The sequence below is a fragment of the Phaethon aethereus genome (genome assembly GCF_964289735.1).
Source record: "Phaethon aethereus genome assembly, chromosome: 11".
NCBI classification, from domain to species: Eukaryota; Metazoa; Chordata; class Aves; order Phaethontiformes; family Phaethontidae; genus Phaethon; species Phaethon aethereus.
In genome coordinates this window covers 9,162,250-9,175,466 of record NC_138587.1, presented here as the reverse complement: position 1 = coordinate 9,175,466, position 13,217 = coordinate 9,162,250, and the positions used below count along the sequence as shown (strand labels likewise).

The following is a 13,217-nucleotide window of genomic DNA, read 5'->3' as shown; positions in this document are numbered from 1 at the left end:
TTAGAAGAGCATATGGTGATCTTGCACAAGATGAGTTATTTTGTCCGCACAACCTTATGTGTAGGAGTTGGTGACCACCTCTGCATGCCACCCCAACATCTACGCAGCAGCATTTAGCGTTGCCACCCCCTGACTGCAGCTACCCTCAGTGCCGCGGGTGATGCTGACCACGGGGTGTTACCCCATCAACATAGCACCCATTCCTCAGAACCACTTCTGGCCCAGTATGGCAACCCTGCTAGCAGCGTACTACATCTCACGCAGTTCCTAATCATCAAAGAGTCACCATGAAAGGACTGGGAGATGTATGATCTTGCCTGTGAGAAACAAGAAGCCAATTCAACATCTTAACGTGTCACATTTTAATGGAAACGCACATATTAAAAACGCAACGTTAACAGTGAATCACTTCACCTGAAGCCGAAGGTTACCTTTGCCACTAGGAGTGTTATCATTTCTTTGACGGTTTCCTCAATTAGTTCATCTATTTTTGAATGGTACTGGTGCTAAAGAAAAATAAAAGGAGAGGGGGAGGAAAATATTAGCCTTGATCACAGGCAAGAGCTCTACAGTTGTCAGCCTCTTCCCTCGGTAAAGCACAATATGCTTTGGTATTAAACCAAAGAATTATGCAGCTTATTACCCTGTGCTCCACTGCAGCGGCCAGTGGTTACTTACACTTGTAGGAGAGACCTTGAACTCAGGAGAATCTTACGCCAGTTTGTGAAGCATGGGCAGACCCTGCCCTCTCCTGTGTGCCCGCAGCTCCGGGAGCCACACGCCCATGTCGGAGGGCAGGCTTTGCCATCCCCGTGAGCACCGGCACCCAGTGCTCCCAGAGACCCTGAAGTGCTTTTGCTTCAGTTCTGCGGGCATTATCCTGTTCGTTTTGCACAGCGGTCACACCTGAGGATGAGGTACGCCTGGGGCCGGGGACAGACGGGCAGCCCTTGCCTAGGGCACCGCGAACCGCAGGGCGCTCGGAAGGGGAGCGGGGAGGATTTGCTGCACCAGGGGCGTTTGCGGCGGGTCGGGCCACCGGAGGTGATGCTGTGCGCTTCCCATCTACTGCAGCAAAGCACGTGAATGCATGTTACACACCGGGTTCAGCGGGCGCATGGTTCAAATTAAGCACTTGTTTAAACGCTCTGCTCAGGGACTCTGAGATAGATTTAAAAACCCCCAACAAGCCAAGATGAGCCTTTTTGTCCCATGCAGAAGCCAGCAGGCAGTGCGGCCCCGAGCCCTGGGCGTTAGCAGATCCCGCGGCACAAGCTCAGAACCGGCTGACCAACGCCAGCGCCTGCAGCATCAGCGTTTCTGAATCTTCAACCCAATTTCTGCACATGCCAAACCTTGCTTAGCTTGGGAGCTCTGATGCAATCAGCTGCAATATGGCTAGAATAGGTACTAAAATACAGTCTTCTACTAATTTAGAAAAGACCTGTTTCCAATACAAGATTTAATTAGTGAAAACATACAGTATATTCTTATTTTCAATGGACTGAGAAAATACTGATTATGACTGCTTTCCAACACAAAACATTTGATTTTTCAGTCAAACATTTCAAGCACTGGTGCTAGTCACTATATTCATTACCACTTGGCATTAATATTGTTTTAAAATGTTAACATCAAATCACATTGAAAGAGACAAATCTGCTTTAAATACTAATCAGACTTTAGGAAGGAAGACTGTGAGGGCTTTACAAATGCTAGCTGTTGGTCTCAGTGTCTGATAGGTAGTCTCTGAACTGCTCTAGAGCTTGAGGATTTTTTTCTATGACAATAACATATTAATACAGGAATTTGGAAAAAAGAAAAAAAAGCAGGACACACTTACCCACTCTTTAGCAAACTTTTCAGATGATTTGGGACAGAAATAAAGAGGAAAGTGCAAAAGACAGGAAAAAGAACATATGAAGATAAACAATAAATAAACCAAAATCTTTTTAAAAAAGGGACATATGAGAACAGCAGCATCATGCACAGAAACAATAAGCAATGGAAAATGAAACGTGATTAAAACCCGCTTTCACTGAAGTACCAGAGATCGCTACCCGGAGTATCTGCAGGCAGTAAAACAGGGGGAAGGGACCGCTGCTGACAGTCTCTTATGGTTTTATTTTGCTTCGAAGAGGAAGGCGACCGGCTGCCGACAGGCAGGGTTCAGCGTCGGGGCAGCTGTACACCCTTCACTGGGGACGGATGCGCCTGAGGGGTGAGCCCTGCTGCCTGGGCAGGGCGGGCAGGGCGGGCAGGGCGGGCAGGGGTACACGGTGCAGCACATCCCAGCCGAAGTCCTGGCTGGGGCCACTCAGAGCCTCACCGACGCGGGAGGACAGGCTGCGATCTGCTGCGCCCACTCAGAGGGAAAAACATCCACGAACGAGCGAGTGACATTTGCATTTGCGTTCCCATTTCCATGCCCTGCTTTGCAGGTCAAGGCTTACAGGGGTCCCTTACGGAATCGTGGCTCTGATTCATCTGTTTAACACAGAGTCAGCCCTTAGCAGCTCCCGGGGGTGACCTGCCCGTTCTCAGCATGGCTGGAGATGTGACTGCAGGGTGACGGGGACCCGAAAAAGGTGTTGTGCATGTGTTGGAGATGTCTTCCCCATGACATTTTCCTTCTGCAGCTGCATTTTCTGTGTGCGTGGAAGACCTCGCAACCAAGGATTTAGCGAACTGTTTTCACTGGGTAAGTCAGTCATGACTTTTAACTCAAAAATGGCTACCTACGTGCAAAACACTACGCTGCGAACTGCACTGACTGATGTGTTTTCAATTAGAAGCTTGTGTAGAAAGCAAGTAAGACCCTGGTGGAATAAAACTGCAGTCCCGAGAGCAGGAGAGGACCCTGCGCTCACACCAAGGTCATGGACTCTGATCCATTCCCGTCGCGGCCGCAATCCCCGGGGCAGACTCGGAGCCAGCGCCAGGGCCAGTGACGGTGCAGAACAGGGCCCGTGAGGCTGCGGGTCCCGCGGGCGGCCGCAGCGATGTGCACCCTGCTCTGTCCGCCTGGGGAAGATGAGCCCCGGGCAGGACGGCGTGGGAGGAGGCGGCGGTTTGGAAAACGACTGCTTGGTGCTGCTTTCACTGATGCCTGGCTCATAGACCAGCGTTTCTAACAGCTCCTTCTACATTTCTTATGAAAACGCCTGAGGTTAAAGATCGCATAACTGGTTTGCTTTGCCCAGCGTAGCCCCCGCTTTCGATCGAGTTCATCGCAGCTTTCTATTAGCTCAATTATTACAATCCGTAATCAGTGCACTACAATGATGCAACTTGACTTTATGTGATGAGTATCTTGCCTTGTCGTGTAACAGATTGTGTGTACGTTGTATTTCTCTAAGGACCATCTGACCTTAGATATTAAATAGAAACATACTAGACCAACTGAGAAACATTTAATACATACATTTATCCCCTTAGATGTATTAAAAATTCAGAGGAAAAATAAATATTTAAGATGGTAAAGTATGTTTACCAAATGTTTTAACAGCTGCCTTTAGAGACAAGGAAATGGAAATGAAATGATGGGTGTTTGTTTCACAGGGTAATGCTCACAAAATGCATTCAAGTATCTGTTAAAGTGAGTGTAAGGTAGGGAAGGGGAAGGCCTTCGGGGTGGGAGGGAAACGGCGGCAGCGAGGTCAAGTAACGCGTCGGGAGAGTCTCTGCCCACATGCAGCCTGGACCGTCAGAAAAACCACTGGTTTGTTTCCAGTCAAAATGTCTTCTCCGGCTAGGTCTGGGCAAAGGCCCCTGCGCGAACACCGCGGCGGGCAATGTGAACCCTTTTTGCTGCTTTTGAACTGTCTGCAAAGGGACCACGTATTTTAGGAGCCACGCAGCAGCTGCGGTACTGAGGGAGGGTCCTGTCAGGGAGGAGCATCTGTCCCTCCCTCCCTGTCCATCCCTCCCCGGCGGGGCTGCAGGCGGCCATGCACCGGGGATGGGGGGACAGAGGGATTCAGCGATGCACAGATCCAGCTCCCCGAATTACGGAGGAAGATCCGGGCTCGAAACCCAGGTTCCCATCCCTCTGCTGTCTATCTGACTGCCTGATCGTTTCCACCAGGGACTGGGAGAGGTGGGGTGGCATTTTGTCCTCCCCTTGTGGGGTGTAACGACAGACCTTTATCTTAACTTTAACCCCCCAGCGTGACCATCTCAGCACACAGGTCTAGGCAGCTTCAAGAAGAGGAGATGGAGGCAGCTGAAATACGAAGTGGCACAAGCGAACGGAGGGGGAGGTTGGAACACCCGTTAGAAGGAAGAAAAGAAAAAGGGAGGGTGTATAAAATACTGCATCCCTAAACGGTAACTTATGCACCGATAATTTACATCTGCTTTACAGGTCTATTAGTTCAGCTATCTGTTAAAAACCTTATGCCCCAGCAACTGCTGCTTGCCACGGGAGTTAGGCTGTCTCCGAGCTGCCGTACCAAACGCCTTCTTGAAGCGGCACAGGCGGCTTTGCAGAGCTAATCCCTGCTGCAGCTGAGGACAGCGGAGAAACAACCGCACCGCCGCCCTCTCACTGGCAATTGGACTCAGGCCGAATGTGCAACGGATGCTCAAAATTCGGAGGAAACTGTGGCAAGCACAGAGCATCACAAGTTAGCATGGAAAGGTGCAGCGAGTGCCTGGTCACACGATATCCAGCCGCAGCTGACACTATCAGTCTTGTGCCATCTGAACGCTTAACCTGCCAATCTTACGAACGCAATGAGCTTGCTCTGTCATATTGGAGTCTCCTTGATCTTCAGAATGTCCCTGTCCCCAGGGACTGTGCTGGTATAATGCACAAGGGTTTGATCCTGTTTTGCAGCGGGGAGCATCACAACCACGGCCCTTCCTGGCTGACGGGGCCCTGCCAGGGCAGATGTTGCAGCAGCTGCAGGATGAGGGATTTGGGGAGATAAATGGGTATAAGTATGGAAAAGAAGATGGTAGAGAAGTTGATGTCCAGGCTCAGACAACAAAAGCCCACTCAAGATCTGCCTCAGCTGACCTGGAGGACAAAGGAAGAACCTGATGATGAGCAGTTTGAAACCTCTCTTGCAAGGTGACTCTCATAAATAAAATGTCATAACTGAAACATGTATAAGAAAAATAAAAAGAAAGCTGGGTGTGATCCAAACACCACTGACATCAGGGCAAGGATCCCTGCTGCATTCAGTGGCCTTTGGACCAAGACTTCTCAGAAGAACAGAGTGAGGTAAGCAACTAAAAAACCAGAAAAACAACTTGCAATGATTCACTGCAAAATCTGATCACAGAAAGTTGTAGCGAGAGGTCTTATCTAGGAAATGCTGACAAGCAGCACGATATGACAGCCAAGCAGTGTTTGTGAATTTGTTCTAGACTGGTATAGGAGTATTTAATTTGACTCGAGGCCACTACAGCAAAATGATCATTATGATGCATTTGATTTAGTCCAATTTACCATGTCTTTCTAAATCATACATCAATTCACAGAAACTTCAACCTGCAACTATGGCTTCAGAAGAAAAAATGTAACAGCAATTAATTAAAACAGGTTTGTTGTTTGGCAACTTGAGTCATTAAGAACCTGGAAACCCAGGATCATCAAGCTTGCTGATTATAGCCAGTAAGTACTCAAGGAAGTCACAGCAGCTGGAATTTCAATCGACTTTTGGAAGTTATCTGTTTTGGTGTTTTGTTTTTTGTCTTTTCCCTGCAAGCATCACAGCAACAACTTGGCACTTCCATTTTCCTTATGTTTGTCTACAGAAAATAGTCATACACAGAAAGTGTGTTGCCGACACCTGGCTCCAAGGTGCAGCCAATGACTCAATATATACAATCATCATGCATCAAGCAAGCTTAAGAGATACCTTATGCACACCACAGTCCTTGCAAAAAGTCACTCCTAAGTGACAGGGATTCCAAATGTTTATATTCATTAGATTTATCTGAGAGCAACCTTCCTGGGTATTCATCCGCACACTCTCTATGGAAGGCTAAATCCACAACGGATACAACGCCTCTGAAACAAGCACAACAGGAGGCAGGAAATTTCATGACATTGTCTTTAAAAGCTGTGAAGGGAAGAACCTGCATCGTTACCTCTTGGCCCATTTCCATACTGCAAAGCTTTGTTGACTGAGCTTTGGCATCCACCATGACATTAAACATGGTGCATATTGATTGAGGGACTCGGAAATCTGTTGATCGGCTGGTTTTCTGCAGCTTTACTTCAAATGCAATCCTGGTTCTGTTAAGGAAAAGAAAAAAAGATGTTTCAGTTTCTTTTTAACATACTGAATGTGAATAATAATGTGAAACAATACTGACAAGAGTTCAACAAACCAGAAAGCTGAATGCTGCTGGGAGTGTTATAGTGCAATTGTTACAAATGTACTTTTACTAAAAATGATTTTCCAGTTTAAAAAGAAACCCACTTTCCAGAATACGCACTATTTATAAAGTGTGCAACGGTTTCAGGGAAATTATTACTTTCTCATACTTGATAAACAGTGTGATGATGTTACAAACAGCAGCGTCAATGTACACCTATAATTTGGTTGCATTAGCTGATTTATAACCACAGACAAATCGCAAGCCTGACGCATTAAAGGAAGCTCCTATAGCTCCATGTTATCAACTACAAGTAACAGAAGCTCCTTCATCGCTTGAATGAAAGGACATTGCCAGATCATTGCATTATTAGGTCTACATGACTTTGCTTGCTGAAAGTTCCTAATTGTCTCATAAGTTCATAGCAGTAGTTCCCCTGAAGCATACATACTCACCAGAATACGTCTGCAAAATGTGCACAGTCGCAGTCGTGCACATATGAACACACGCACACGCATGGCACAAGCCCACACGTCACTGCTCTCCTGAGGTTCCACTGAGCTCAAATTTGATGCCCCTGGCAGTTACAAACGGTGTAACACCAGGAGCTTTGCTGGGCCAAAGACTACAGGATTTGATCTCGTGTGGTATTTTGAAATACCAAGGCATCCATGAGTCTAACATGGGGAGTACTCTGCAGTACCGTGGGCATTGCCTTGCCCGCCTTTGGAGCCCCTCTGCAGATTCCTGAGGTAGCTCACTAATCCAACTTAACAGAGAACAATTATCACATCAGACAGAATCTGCCAACAAATTAACATAGGAGCTTCAATTTAGACATAACAAATAATATCCAGCCCAGGAATAACTCTGATCTTCAACGATCCCCCAAGGGTTATGCAAATTAAAACTCATTTACAAATGTGAAACTTCCATTCTTGGGATGAAATCTGAGCTGGTACATAGGTCCTCCTGCCTGGATTTATGAGCAAAACAGGCCTTCTTTGCAAGGGCTGCTCTCCTGACAGCACCGAAATACAACCCGGTGTGGAAGGCGGGGTGGCTCCTCCATGGTATTCAACAGTTCAGAGACAGACGCGAAGAAAAATGTTGTGTCAAACTGAAATTGCTAAAGAAACCTTAGCCAGGCCCTGTTTGCAGGTGATATAAATAGGGAAGGCAGCATATTGGTTTACATCAGCAGTGGCATTTGAACTGATTTAATTACCAGTGCCAGATTTAGCCTGGACTCGGGGACTAGAATCTTGATAATTACTGAAAGGACCCAAAGTGACTGGGATTTTCCATCTCCTCGCAGAGATGAGCATGTTCCTACTTACTTACACTCAGAACCATTATATATAGTCATACCATTACAAGCTGGGCCAGGTTTTTACAGAGGGGCAACGTATCTGTAAAAAGGTTGAAGCAGTTGGGAAAAAAACCCTGGCTCTGAAATCACAGAGGCCCTTCTTCTGATGTACGTGGAAGCTTGCTTATTTTTCCCCAGTTATCTCAGCTGAGCCAACCTGGTCTGATTTCTATAGATCATCGCAGCTATAACTGCACTGCAGGTGTAGCTAAGGTGCCTTGGTTCCAATTAAAAACAAAAAAAAGAAAAAGAAAAAAGAAAGAAAATATGTGTTTTGCTGGTGGTGCTGGGGGCAGAGCAGACAGCAGAGCTCCAGCACTGGTTTTGCTCCTAAAGGACGGTCTGACAACTGGAGGACAACTGAAGCTCAGTGTTCCTGCCAGCCAAAGGACCAAAGATGAGCTGCTGCAATAAAGGGGAACTTGCTCAATGCCAAAGACATCACGACCAACTCATTGCACTTAAAATGTACTGGGTTTTATTCCAGAGCAAGCCTTGAGCTGTCTGCCTTCCAGTGGGCGAGTCTCCTGCCTACACCTCAGGGACCAAACGTGCCTTCTCCTACGGCGACATTGCATATCCAGACTGAGGAACATGTGTACAATAAATGCCACACTCGCACTTGCAGAGTGGCCGGGCAATTGTGGTACAGAACAGCCACCTCACACATTGCAGCTAATATTAGCATCTACTAGCTGTATTTGGCACCCATTTTTCCTTTGGTTCACCCCTTTGTCTATTAATTTCTGCACAATGGAATGCAAAGTTCATTTCCTCCTCCTGCCTCATCACCTCTCACGCCAAATAGACATAAATTACTCTGGAAAGGTTGGAAATTTAACCTTAACATTTTGTTTTCACAATGACAGCTGCCTGAATGTTTAAAAGTTTTTAAGAAAACCTCAAAACCTCTCTGTTTTGGAAGATCTGGAGGTGAGCATCCTGTAATGTGGCTGATGATACAACAGCTTTTCTCAGTCGACGGCAGATGTGAAGCCTGTGTGGCAAGCTACACAATATCCCCTTTCTGGGATGACTTTTTTGCTTGTTTTTTCATGGATCTGTGTTTTTCAGGTGGGTGCTGGGATCTTACTTAGGGCTATGCCTTCAGCACTCAACCCCATCAACACCAAACCATATTTACAAAGACTTGACCTCGTGTGTGGCACCGAAAATAAGTGACATCCCATAAAGCTTGAAAGAAAGGGTGATTTATTGCCTTATTGTGAATATGCACTCTCCAGAGTCTCAACAGAGAAGTGCTTGCTTGGGAGAGTCCACAAATCCCAGCAACAGGGTGGCTTTCCACCACGCCTGTGCTGGGCAGAGCTGAGCTGGGGTCACTAAGAAATGGTGGTTGAAGTGGAGCTTCACTGATAAGAAGACAGAAAAAAACATTGCATCCTGTGAGCTCCTATGAGAAACATGACTAGTTTGCTCATGGGCATGTACCTTTTCACGCAGGACTCAATCATGTCACTCGCCATAAGCTTCAAGCGTTGCTCTAAGTGTTTTCCAAACTCCTCCTCAGGCCAGTGCAAATCCCGAATGAAGGTCTGTAGGGCATCGAGTTTCCAGAACAGATCTTCTGAGGTGCCTGATCCATTGCTGGCAGGGCAAAATGAGAACAAAAGTCATAAGTGGCATCAGGCTCTTTGTAACCTGATGTGGAGACCATTCCTGCAACAAGTGTAGGGCAGACAGTAGTTTCATACACAGGACAACGCTGGCAATCTCCACCATCAGGATTTTGAGTTTTACCATACAGTTGCCTAATCTACCTTGCTGTCATCACCCACAAAACTTTCCAGACCAAATGAGTAAGACAACGTTATGAGTTACACATATTAACAGGAAGAATGTGTGTATGGTAAAAATCAGCCTTAGTTAATAACCACATTAATGTATGTGATTATTAAGAATTAAGGCCCGAAATTGTGGTAGAAAATCCTTGATCAATAATAACTGCCATACTAGACTGTATGCAGTTATTCAATTTTAGGGTTTCATGCAATTCTCCCCCCTCCAAATTATACCTTGAGTTTGCCTTGTCCCCCCCCCGTGAGGCCCCCGTTTCCAGGTAAGGGACAGTGCTAACAAGTGGTGAGCGAGGACACACTTTATCTCTTGAAAAGCTGAAAAAAAAATTGGGATAAGTCAATTGAGCTAAGGGCACTAGACATCTCATATCCAGGAGTTTTAGCAGGATTGACTGCTGCACCTTTTCACAGATCTGCCTCTTACAAAGGCGTCTATAGGACAACAAATTTCCATTCAAAAAAAATAAAGTATTTGGCAACATCTTTGGTCTATCAGAAAACTCTGAATTTCTCTCCCAAGCGTATATTCTCGTACCCACACCCCTGCCCAGATGGAAGTCTTTGGTCCTGCAGTGTGTAGCGACACCGGCTCTTTTCACAGTGTAATTATATCTCAAACCTCCACTTTTACAGAATAAAAATACAGAACTGGATTGCGCTCTGTTTGTGCGGAGAAATTTATGCATTCATAACCCTTTTCGCTCCCTCTCTCCTTCTCCCTCACTTTTTTCCAGAACAATTACCAAGGGACCTTCAAGAGTTTCAACCCCCTCCTCGCATACCACTAATGCTAACACGGTAATTTAGAAGATATTTAACACACCATGCAGAACCACTTGTGCTGACATCATCTATAGAAACAGATGAGGGAGGGTGTTTCTATTGTGACAGATGCCAGCTGCATTGAGTTAATGCTAGAGGAGATCGCAGCTAATGCATACACGGCTACTGCAAGGTGAGAACCATCGTCCCAACATGCTAGAGGGGTCCTGCGGGGTCCTGCGCTAACGGAGTTAACGGATAAAGAATGAATCCTCTCGGTTGTAGGAGAAACATAGCTGACACTAAGCCACAGGTAACATGTCCTTGATGGAGGGGAAGGGTGAGTAAAAGGAAATGAAAAGATAAAGAATCAGGCATTCCCTTTAACCAGGGGACCAGTTGGTACAACAGTCTCAAGTGTTCATCTACCGGCAGCTTTTAGGTGCGCCTGGTTCAGACCTGTGCTTGGGGATAAATCAGCTTTAACAGTCTAAACCCAGTTTTGGACCTGCATGAATTTGTGTTTTAAATAACTAAATACGTACAAATACAACAATTGGTATTTACTACAGCAACATTATGACATCCATTTGGTTTCAAAATTTTGGAAGTATTATTCTTGGTCTTTTTCTCACTTTTGATTAGGGCTCCATGCAAGTAAGTAACATAGTATATTAATTTCCAAGATGCATTGTTAATATTTTGCTCGTGAGCACCGCAATTACTCTAATTGCACAGGCAGCTTGCAATATACCATTGATGCTCAAGTGTCTTCAGAGGGATTACCCAATTTTCTGTCATGACATGATTCTTATCTTTTCAAGGGCAATACCACAAAGCATGCACAGAGAAAGATTAAAACTTCCAAGTACTCTTTACAGACAACTGCCTAAGCTAGCCTTTAATATAGCTATCTTAGCATGAATATGAGTTGCATAGCTTTGAAACATAAACAACCACTTTTAATATTTTAGAAGTTTAAAAAATCTATTAAAAAATCAAACATCAGTGTTTGCTTTACTTGTGGTTCATTACAACTGCTCTGCCGTCCAGCCTGCGCGAGGCTAATGGCAGAGGCGTTTTGGTGGACTCCAGGTGTAGATGTAATCGAGGGTGTTTCAGTAACAGTGAAGGGGATAGTTTTGAGGGGGCTTCTTCAGTTTTATCTTTTAAGTGAGAAGGTAGGGAAAAAGCAACACATCGGTATAGTGCTGGCTGAGACCATCCTATGCCAACCCTAAATAACCCTCTAGGAATTTGGATGGAGAACTGGCAAGATCTCGTTCCTGTGCTAGGACACCTTGGGAGATGAGCTATCATCTCAAATGCTGAGATGCGGGTTTAGCCCACTGTGTACCTGCTTGGTGGCTGGGACTTTAAAGGGAAATCTGCTATAAAAACCGAAGTTGCCTAATCTGTGCTCAGGATTTGCCGTATGTCCCTCCTGAGCTCCACCCGTGTACCCTGGGACGTTCGGACAGGGACCTGGGAGAACGAGGCTCCTACAGATCAACTGCTTTGACACCACGCCAGATTTTCCAGGCCATAATCTAAAGCGCACGTTGAAAATAACATTTCTTTAGTTGGTCACGGCATTATTCGGGCTGTAATGGTGCCTATGGAGCTTTAAGTGCTCCCTGGGGCCTCCCCCAACATGAATAAGAATCGTTGCAGGGTGTTCCTCTTTCTGTTTCATCAAAATCAAGACAAAAATTATTATCCGGGAAATGCAGAGCTTCCATTAAATAAAATTCACTTTTAGATCTACATCTGGTCCACAAAAATTGGTTGACTGGCACCGAAATTGGTTCATCTTCTCTTTTGGACAAAACTCTTTGCTGAGACACATAACGTCACATCATAAACTGTTGTTCAGATCATGTCCCATTGTCGACAGCTATTTTGTAAAGCAAGATACTTGCTCAAACTCGCAGTGGGAGTAAGACAAATTTTCAAGATTTATACAAAAAAACCCCTGAAAATACACATGCCAGAAATTCACCAGTGTCTCATTCAGAAAACGTCTAATTAACTGTATCACTCTTTAAAGTTTTATATAATGCGCAGAAACAAACAATACATATCCATGCCAAGATTACTTTAAATTTAAATGAGATCTAATTTGAACCGAATACACACTCAGAATCATAAATAGCAGCCATCCATGACGGTGCAGAAAAGCTAGGCATTTGTGGGATGCCTAGTGGGATGTTAACTGGTAGATTTGGTACTTTAGGGAGATTCACATTTGGTAGATTCACATTGGGCAGATTACTTGTTAAACTCCTGTGGAAGAAACAGACAGAAAGAAAAAATACCATAACAGTGACAATGCAGATGTAGCAGAAGCACGTGACGCTCATAAACAAATCTGCAAATTCACAGCACGACGACAGTTAAAAAACTAAAGCAAAACATTTCAGAAAGAAGCATGAGTATGGAAGCTTAAGTGTACTGGGTTTGCAGTCTGCAATAAAAAGCAAGTTACTTCAAACAGAATGAAAGAAGAACCACAAGGTAGCAGATTAACAGAGTACTCGAACACCCACAGAAAGTAACTCCGCTTTCAAGTCCGATACCGTTTCGGAGTGCGGAGAGCAGCCTTTCCTCGGAGAAATCTCTCGTAAGGAAGTGAGCCGCAGCTCTCGCACTCAGTTAGGCTGGATGAAAGAGCTAAACTAAGAGATCTACTAGAGAATTTGGATTCAAACTAATAAACCGAGAGTTTGAGGTGTCAGCCCTGCAGAAGTCCGTACGAGTTTTTCTTGCCACCAAATTCAATGGAGTCAGGATTTCAACTCCAAAGCCTCTCTGTTTATTACTTTGTACTCTACAAATAGCAAAGATGGGCTAATCTGGAGCAACGAAATGGTGAACCACAAGGCTCCTCCTCAGTGAAGACTCATGCCCTGAGCCTGCCCTTGCATTCC

General features: G+C 45.3%; 1 protein-coding gene across 8 annotated transcripts in view; it reads right to left on the bottom strand.

Annotated features, from left to right (window-relative positions):
- The window catches only part of CADPS (calcium dependent secretion activator), a gene marked incomplete at its 3' end in the record, with an annotated part of 218,948 nt that overhangs the window by 29,588 nt on the left and 176,143 nt on the right, over positions 1-13,217 (bottom strand). For 3 of the 8 annotated variants that reach the window (XM_082004650.1, XM_082004652.1, XM_082004651.1), the window contains 5 exons: positions 12,427-12,573; positions 9,158-9,313; positions 6,103-6,250; positions 1,844-1,858; positions 432-506 (listed from right to left, as the gene is read on the bottom strand). In XM_082004650.1, the coding sequence (XP_081860776.1) occupies positions 432-506; positions 1,844-1,858; positions 6,103-6,250; positions 9,158-9,313; positions 12,427-12,573 (541 nt within the window). The remainder of the gene's footprint in view (positions 1-431; positions 507-1,843; positions 1,859-6,102; positions 6,251-9,157; positions 9,314-12,426; positions 12,574-13,217) is intronic. The other 5 variants (XM_082004653.1, XM_082004654.1, XM_082004655.1 and 2 more) reach the window with 2 other exon arrangements.